General features: G+C 35.0%; 1 protein-coding gene across 30 annotated transcripts in view; it reads left to right on the forward strand.

Annotated features, from left to right (window-relative positions):
* Positions 1-9788, forward strand: part of NRXN1 (neurexin 1) — a 706226-nt gene that overhangs the window by 222693 nt on the left and 473745 nt on the right. For all 30 annotated transcript variants that reach the window (XM_027659276.1, XM_027659316.1, XM_027659314.1 and 27 more), the window contains one exon: positions 8967-9268. In XM_027659276.1, coding sequence (XP_027515077.1) covers positions 8967-9268 — 302 coding nt within the window. The remainder of the gene's footprint in view (positions 1-8966; positions 9269-9788) is intronic.

Here is a 9788-nt window from a genome sequence, read left to right on the forward strand (position 1 = left end):
CAGGATGGCAAAGAAGAATTTTCCTTTCCTGTTTCATCACTCAAGTCACATTCATTCTAAAACTTGTGTTTGCAGAACTTATATAGTTATAGAGAGTCAAATTAAAAAACATTATTTTTACTATTTTAACATCGGTTTTTCTACAACTCTGTGAGCAATCTGATATTGAAAGTCTCTGTGCTTCTGATCCTTTGAAAGCTACAAATCTGTATTTTCCAGTTCAACTGTAAAGTAGTGGGAACCTTGAGGCCTGGGAAAGGCCTCTGGTAAGTTTTGCAGCACAGTTTTTACCTTGGCAGAAAAGCTGAGGCCTGTATTCATTTCTTGGTATAATGCTACTCTGGTTTCCCAGCATCTAAGGTTGAGTAAAAACAGTTTTTTCTGTGAATGTAGAAGTGATATGAGTATTTTACATTTTGCAGTTTATTCTTAATTTAATAGGAATGCCTTTAAAATCATGATGTCAAAATTTGGGGGTTTGAGTAATTATGTAAAAGGCATTATCACTAAGATATAAAGTGCAGGACTTTCTAATCTACTTATTAATGATACAACTGTTAATTGGAAAAAGGTTTGCTTATTTTCATCTTCTAGCAGTTTACTATCTAATGTACACTAAGATGGCATCATTCCTAAAAAGTCCTGCTTGCTTTCCTATCCCTCCCCAATTGCAAATTTGCTTTTGAAGTGCATACTCCATGTGATTAAATAAAAGGAACTGAAAATTAGTGAGGAAATTGCATGGTCTAGCCATTTTAGAAATGAATTTAAATTGCTGTTTAGCAGAATGGAGTAATTTATCACTTATCTAGTGTTCCCTGTAAGTCATTTATCATGAGTGGCAACGATCATAATTTTATTCTAATCTGAGATGGTGGGTTGGGATCAGAGGTTCATACTTCCTGTAATTTGCAACTAATTTAATGATTGTATGTAAAACAAAACAGGAACGAGACAGCTTTTCCAAGTTTCTCTTCTACAACATGATATTACGTGTGAATTTGTATCACTTATGCTGTTAAATTCTTCTTGTCAGTTAGAATTTTTCTTTGCACCTCATTTTACTTAAATGGAGACAAGTTTTATGTTGGACACAAGAAGTGCAGACTTTGGTGCCCAGGATTACAGGTGTAGTGGTTTTGAGATAAACCAGGTACTGATCGTATATGTCATGAATAGACACTATGGTGACCCAAAGCAGTTGGTTATAATAACTACCCAAAGCTTTATACTTCCCTTGTCATAGTTTTGAATGCATTGTTTTCTTCTGGAGAAGGGCTTGAGTTGGTTCACCAGCTCTCTGCATTTGTGGAATGAATAGGCACTTGTACAGCTTTTTTCTGCAAGAGGATCATTTAAAATAATAAGAAGCCCTTGAGAAGTGATTCCTGAGTCCTTCAGAATAAGCTGTTTATGGTCTTAAATGTTTTGTTCTCATGTTAGGCTAGTTATTATTATCTCGTAATAGACTTACTCCCTAATAAAGGAAGTAAGAAGGTAGTGTAATGTGACTACTAAAAATGAAATTTATTTTAGAATGGTTTCTGGAGCTGGTAACTGCTGTTTTTGTGACAGTGCATCTTCGTCTCTCTATAACAATGGTAGCTCTTTTCAGACCAAAAATTCCCATTTACAGTTTAGCTGTTTGCTTTTAACAGCCTTGAGTGCGACTTTCTATATTTACTGATTTATGTGTAATAAAGACCCATCTTGTTTCTTACTAAAAGTTTGCTAAATATTACAACAATGGATTGTGCAAAGAATTTCTGAGTATGCTGACAAATGAGATGCTCATGAATAGCAATTTCAGTTCCTTTTGGAGAATCTATTCCAGCATTAGTTATCCTTTTCAGAGTACACTATTATAATAGGGAAGGGAGATAGAAATTTGTATTTAAACAAGGGGGAAAAGGGGGCATAAAAAAAAGAAATAAACAGGTAGACATTTTCAAGTTGTGGATTTGGAATCATGAATCTGATTTTCACTCTGCATTACTTTCTTGGAATTTTCAGTGAAGGCAAGGAGAACAGTTTCTGGAAAGGAAAAACAATTGTGAAAAATGAAAAGAAGCATGGAAGATTCTTCTATTTAAAAAATTATTTACAAGAGATAGGAACAGAAAACTGCTAGAGTATAACAACAGCAGTACTTTTAAATATTCATTAAACCATAGCTGAAAAATTAGACCGTCTGTATTCTCTTTGAATTAATTTCTTAGGCTTTATCGTAATTCCATCATTTTTGTTGGTTTCATGCTTAAGTCTTAAATTTGTTAAGTAGACAGTAATATTTTGGTTTCTTCTTTGAGTGCCCTTTGATTTGTTTGTGTATACAATCTGGTAAGCCTATTTTATGTAACTGGGAAACTAAAAAAGTCAAATTCAGGTAATAGCGTTTGGAGAACTACTTGATAGTCTTTATACTTTTTCATCTTAAGATTGAATGAGTGTTGTATTAATTGAAGGGTATAGGCTGGCCTCCTAAAAGAGCAGTATACTGAGAAACCTTCTGCATGGTGCATCGTGAAATCATTCTAGGTTCAATGGTGCACACCTTGTGCAGAGTGTGCCCATTGTATGTAATGGCAAGCCATTAGTTTGCTATTACTGCAAAGTTTACTACAGAAGTAGCAGTTCAGGTTGTTTGGTTTTACTGTATCAGTCATTCTTGTTAATGGTTTTGTCCATGTGCTGTTTTATTGTAGTTTTCCCTAGTTGCTTTACTTTTTCAGAAAGACTTTATAAATAAGATGATGGCATACTGGAAAAATGTTTGAATTTTAAACTGTTGTGAAATGGAGCACTAAACAGTACATCTGGGAACATAGTAGATTCTGGTTTGGCATAATTTATTTATTCAGTCAACATTTAATGTTTTGAAGACTGTACAGAAGGAACTTGGCTCTTGGAAGTAGAATATCACTGGTGTCAGCCTATTTTCTCTTTGACAATAATTCTTTTGGCAGACAGATAAATTGACACTCTACCAGGTTTTGTTGTGTAATAATAGATGGGGGTTTTACATGACATGGGTTGTTGGATTTTAGTTTATAAATTTATTTTAAGACTTTTGTTTTCTTCTTTTTTAAAGAAACATTGCAGCTATCAATAAACAGATGTTACTCTTACTCTCTCTGTACATTTTTATTTCTCTTGTCTATGATCCTATTATTGTTACTATGTAGTAAGATCAGAGCCTCTAGTCATATGTATGTGATTTAAATCAAGCATGAACACACGATCAAATTATTATGGAATCAGCCAGACCTATTTTGTGATGTAGTACTGCCCGTGAGTAGGCTAGACATGCTGTAAAGCTTAATATATTGCTTATAAAGGATTATAAAATATGCTAAGGTCTGTGGAAGTATTTCTTCTAGATGTGTCATCAGACTAAGGACTTAAATGAACCTCTGAAGAAGTGAATATTAAACCTATTGTTGACTTCATTGAGGAACAGGGCAAAGAAATACACTTTTTGCAGCAACAGGGGCTTTAATAAAACATGCTTCTTGTCTGAATTCTTTCTGTGACACAAACAGATCATGTTGTTCTGTATTTATGCATCGTCTGTAATTCTAGATTTTAACTGCCATAATACACAATAATTTGCAGTACTCAAAATTCAGAATAAAAACATGTTAAACTCCATTACTGATGTTCATATTATCTTGTGCTTTTCTGTGCAGGTAATTACATTTTAATCATTAAATGAAGTGCAACACTTCATACTGGCTAGAATGACTGCCGTGCATTTTAATGGTTTTTCTAAGTGTCATTAGGTGATAATTTGAAAAAATAAACAAACAACCAGCAGTATACACAACTGGTTATTAATGAAGCCTGTTCTTAATTTACTTATAGGATTAACAAAAGTTGTGGTATGAAATGTCGCAATGGATTATTACTGGGTTTTCACATAAAACATTTGAATGTTTCTTTATTTTTAAAATCTATCCCTTCTAAATAATGTGTTAATATCAAGAGTAAAATAGTACATCTGCTTGGCATTAAAGAGTTGATACAGGGATGCTTACCAGTATTCTTTAGTGGCTTTTCTGTCCTGTGTCAAAACATTTTTACTCCTGTGCCTCCTGCTGTATGTCTGCTAGAAATGGCTGGTTTTCAGTGACAAACACAATAAAGCTTTGTAACCTGATTTCCTATTCTTGGTTTTTCTGAACCTTTGCTAGCCTACACTGAAATCATACAGTGGTAGAACTATGGCTCTTTTACCTTCTATCTTCCCATTTGATAGCTGGGTATGGCAAGGTAGTGTTGTAGTTACAATGCCTAACTACTTTCCAAATATCGATGCCATATTGAGGGAAAAGATACCTGAGGTTGAATCCAAGTGATCATAAGGGGAAATATTATTTTTTTGTGGGGAGTGGATTACTCTAAAGGTTGCAGAAATGTGGAGATATTTTATTGGTATCTCCCTTCCCTTAGAATAATTTCTGTAATATTTGCAATTTGGCCAAACTGGAATGTTGTCATAGAAGATATTTGAATTCATACCATTGATATCTCTTCAAATAAGGAAATGCTGTTTCTGTTGAGATGCTTCCTGTGAAAAGATACTATACACTTAATCTCCTTTCAATCATTTGAAACCAGAGGTTTTCAGGATTCATTCTTCTATAAGGCCAGGAAGTGTATTTTCAGCTATCAGATGCCTGTGGGGAAGTGTTGTAATTCTTAGAAGGTGGCACCTACTGGAAAATGAGATGGCTATCTAGTTGAGTATCCAAACTGTCTCATTAGCTGCTCAGTCAAGCCCTGTGACTTTTAGTCTGCCAAAATATTTTTTTCCTAACAGTGAAACTCATCAGAATAAAAAAGTCAAAACTATTTTATCTATTGACATCAGAAGTGAATTTCCTAATATAACCAAATGTTGCTGAATCTCAAGCTTAGCTTCCTAAAAGCTATTTACATCAGAAATCTCAATGAGTTTCACAGAAAACATAGTGACTGGCAACCCATGATTATCATAACCTTAAATGGCAAAGGAAGGGAATGGAGCCAATTTAGATCAGGAATGATGCCAATTAGTCAGGGAACCCATAGTTGCACAACTGGAAGTTTAGAAGGTGACACTGTCTTGAATCCATAAAAGGGAGATTTTACCTCCTGACTCTGAAACCCAAGGGCCTACTGTTGTCAGACCAGAACATCTCCCAGTTATCTGAAGAATGAATGAGACCCACCTGGTAAACATTAGAGCTCTGATGCACCAGCAATCGACCCTAATGAATTCCTGCTAGGGGGTCTGTCTTGTAGTATGGCAATGAATTCTGAAATCCAAATGCGTAAAACTCAGTCCTACAACATGAAAATGGCAAATAATGGACACTTTTGGTTTGGCAGGAAAACAGAAAAGATAATTTGGTAGGAAAAGTATGCAATGAATGTCTTTATCCACAGTGTTCAGGTTTTTCCATATATGTTTTCTGAAGTAAAATGTTATGCTCAGTTTTAGCATTTTTGTTTTCAAGTTCAAATTCAGTTTTTAAACAAATGAATGCTAGTTTGATGTAGATATAAGTAATTTGTTTAAAAATTAAATGCTTCAGTATAACTTTAAAAAGTCATTCAACTCCCAATACTTCAGATTCAAGCTTTCTATACAGTTTTGTTGCTGAAATCGGTGATTAAATAGAACCCCATCTTCATTATTTCTTTCCAGAAATACTTGAAATGGGGTATCATCACTCTGTGAATTTGGGGAAGCTTCATACATGAATTAATTTTGATCAGCTCACATGCCAGAGTGATGGCACAGTAAGATGAAGGGAATAAATACAGCTTACCTAAGACTCTTTAAGTGCCTTGTAGGAAAATCATTAAACCTATCAGTTAATGATAGTACTTTGGTGAAATTACTGAGTATCATGGACTGTATCATTGAAGCTAAAAGGATTGGGAGAGAGTTCAAAAATTAAAAGTAAATGCTGCAGGATTCATAGTGTTGTTTGAAGAAGAATTATTCAAATTTTGCTAGAATGAATTGCTTGCTTCCTCAGGTCCTTATTTAGGAATAATAATAATAAATAAAAAAAGACCTGATGTATTTAAACTCCATGGATTTTTGTATCTGTATGAATGATCTGGTTTTACAGAAGTTGTTTACAGTGCATAATATGTGTGCACGTTGATTCATATATGTCCTTCAGTTCTTTGTGTTATAGTCATTAAATACAAGAGACAGAACTACACATACCAGGTTCCTGCATCTAAGTTTTATCATCTCTCCATTGTAGGTATTCATGCTGGTTTAATATACTTGTGCAGCAAGCATCCACACCAAATAAATTTGCTCTTGAGTGTTTATGCTTTTATTAAATATTCATTGAATGAGATGCAGGGTATTCATGCAGTCTGCTGCTTGTAGTGCATTGAAACCCCAGAAAATGCATTATTTGTGAATTCTTTATGCACAATGAGCCAAGGTATTCCTTCTCTACTTAAATACGTCAGGGGCCAGGATGTGTTGCCATCAGGGTGGTGGGGTGGGGTTCTGCATGTAGGACTGATTTGGAAGGTTTAAGACCTGGAGAATGGGTACAACCACTTCTGTGTGTCCTTAGTGGAAACTGCAGTGTCTCTTGACCTGCTGTCCCAGATAGACTGGGAAGGGTTATAAGTGTTTTATTGCTTCTGTTTCGGTAATGTCGTAGGTAAGAAAGAAAGACTTTTGGACAGCTTGAATAAGCTAATTTTTAGCCTCAGTCATTCATGTGGAACCTAACTCATGTCTCGAGTTAACAGAGAGTAACACTTCTCCTCAGTGTCAAAAATTGATGCTGGATGAAAGTGACTTGGTGATACAAGCCACTTATTTTAACTCCTTTTCTCTTCGCAGTAAGCATCAGTCAGAAGACCTCTAAGAATCTAACTTTTGTCCAGAATGGAATTCCATGTTAAAAAAAAAATTAATAAATCTCAGTACTCTTGTTCTCCTCAAACTGGGAGGGTGGAGTTTTCTCACTGTTTAACCACTTGTTGCTTGTAAACCTGGCTATCTATTGATTAAATCCCTTCCAGAAAGCTGATTAGGTTTGTCCATGGAGGTACTAGCTGTCTAGATATTATAGCCTTATAGAAACCTGGTCAGGATGTAGCACATTTTAGAGATATATATTCAGAAATATACACTTAACTTGTCCTGCATATTTATCATGCATGATGAATGGCCAAGGCAGGAAGCAGTGTGTGTGCTGTGTGTGACCAACTGCTTCTTGTAAGAGAGGAACATGGTTTAGTCTGAATCTGGAGACTGGTTTTGTTTGATTTTGTGTTTAGTGAGATGTGCTGTCAACAGCAGGGAAAAGCATCCTTAAGGGTGCTCAGAGAGGTGATTTTTTTTTTTTTCTTCTTTTTAAAAAAATGTTTGTTTACAAAATAGGCCAAGGTAGTGAAATCCAGCTGTGGATTTACTTGGGGTTAGACACAAGTGAATCTTGCTTCGGGCTGTAAAGAGAGCGTATTTGATAAATAGTCATTATATTTTTTTGCACAGTAATGTAGTATGATTTGGCTACGGCCACAAAAAAAGCCCAGTGAAGCAACAACAAAAGACAAAAAAAATTGCACCAAAAAACCCAAACTGATAAATAAAACCCCCCAAAAATCACAAGAATTCTACGACAAATCTGTGAGAAAGCACTTCAAATAACATAGACTAATAATTTCTGATGTTTTTATTTCAAAGCAAAGTTAAAGTAAAATGCAATCATTGTCTGGAGTCCTGTCTGAAGTACTTTGCATTACTGTCCGAACTCACTATGCTCTATTATCTAAAGAGAAGCATTGAGAATATCTGGGATCAGTGTTAATGTATAGACTGCTGCAGAGGGTTATAAGCAGATGAACAATAGGAAACAAATATGCCCAGGGACTTTTCAAAAAACCTTTGTCCTTGCACCTGCTTTTTGCATGCTCTGTCATTTACTGGTCTCTTAAATTCACACTGTTATTTCCTTTATCTGTATACTTATGCATATGTTTTGGTTTTGTTCTGATGTTATCATAGACTGATGTATGCAGCTCTCTGCTGGAGATAGAGTTTATTCTCAAGAATGATGAAATTTGACATTGTCAGGTTTTCATACTTTAATCCTTACACCACATAAACATCTGCAGGTTTCCATTGAGATGTTACTTATTGTTAGCTAAACAACTAAATTTTGACTTTTTATAGCTCTAAACTCTGTACACCTCTAATGTAAGGTCAGTGTATGTGTTCATCTGTAGGACTTAAGGGGAAAACATAATCTCCATATATGTTACACTTGCTTTTCTGATGGTATTTAAAGCTTAGCTTCTGCTATTTGTGTTTCTTAGTCACCTTCAGGATAAACTAAGAAAAATAAATCCGTATGGCACATACTGGCTAGTAAAAGTACATCCCATAAAAAAACCTGTTTGTTTACTGATGCACATTAACTTGCCCTCTGGCGTGGTGCTGTATAAAGTTTTAAGACAGATTCTTAAATGAATGGTTTGTAGCTTTGGTTTATTCAAGACCTTAGGCCAGAGCAACTGGAAATATCTAGGTTATTGATTCTTGTTGAGGTGTTATGATTTTAGCGAGAGCTGGAAAGGAAAATATCTGTGTTTTGACTAGAATAATGATTTGGTTTATACGTTCACCTGAACGTTATATATTTAGATGTGTTTTAGATCAGACTTCTTAAATAACAGTAATGCAATTGCTGATTCAGTGTATTTTCTGATGTTAATCATAAACATTAAAATTCTGTAAGAAAAGTTAAAAATACATTTACAGTAAATCTCAGTTATCTCTCTTTTTCATGGATTTTAAGTGTTTTAAATTAATTACTTTTTGATACACTGCTTATACTAATACTGTTAAATTAGCTATGAAAATAAATCATGCAAGTTGCTTTTAATTACATGCCAGTGATTTACTTGTTTGTTTCTCTCCTTTTGTTTGTCAGGAAAAGAAGAATATATTGCAACGTTCAAGGGATCAGAATACTTCTGCTATGATTTATCTCAGAATCCCATACAGAGTAGCAGTGATGAAATAACTCTGTCATTTAAAACACTTCAGAGGAATGGACTGATGCTTCACACAGGAAAATCGGCTGATTATGTCAATCTTGCACTGAAAAATGGAGCTGTCTCCTTGGTCATTAATTTGGGCTCAGGGGCCTTTGAAGCACTGGTGGAACCTGTGAATGGGAAATTTAATGACAATGCCTGGCATGATGTGAAAGTAACCAGGAATCTGCGTCAGGTAACAGTACAATGGATACAAGAATAACTGACTTTGTTATGAGTAAATGCTTGATGATTTGAAAATTGCATAGTGTGACATTGGATGTTTAGCAGGCATTTGGTTAGTTTTTTATGTGCACCAGGAAGGATATTCCTGCCACACTTGAGCAGGGGCATATCTAGAAAGTAGTAGGGCAAGCAGCTGTCTGAGACAGTATCCAGTTAGAGGTTTTCAAGTCTGTAGGTATCACCCAGTGTTTCTCCAGTACAACCATCTGCCCTTGCAGTCTTGCATTAGTCAAGGCTAATAACTTTCTGAATTGCATAATTAAAAGAAATGTTTAATATATTTTTCTTTTTTCAAAGTGGGCAGTAAATTTGTTATTAGATAAAGTTTATGCACTGTGTGGAGGCATCTTGCATGTCATGCCACATTTAACTAAGTAAAAGCAGCAGTAAAAAATGTCTAGGAAATTGCATGCTTACTCTTGGTGATGTGGTAGGGGGTTTGAAGTTCAACAGTTAAATTTGAGATTGTG

The sequence above is a fragment of the Corapipo altera genome, unplaced genomic scaffold, assembly GCF_003945725.1.
Source record: "Corapipo altera isolate COAL_440 unplaced genomic scaffold, ASM394572v1 48, whole genome shotgun sequence".
Taxonomy (NCBI): domain Eukaryota; kingdom Metazoa; phylum Chordata; class Aves; order Passeriformes; family Pipridae; genus Corapipo; species Corapipo altera.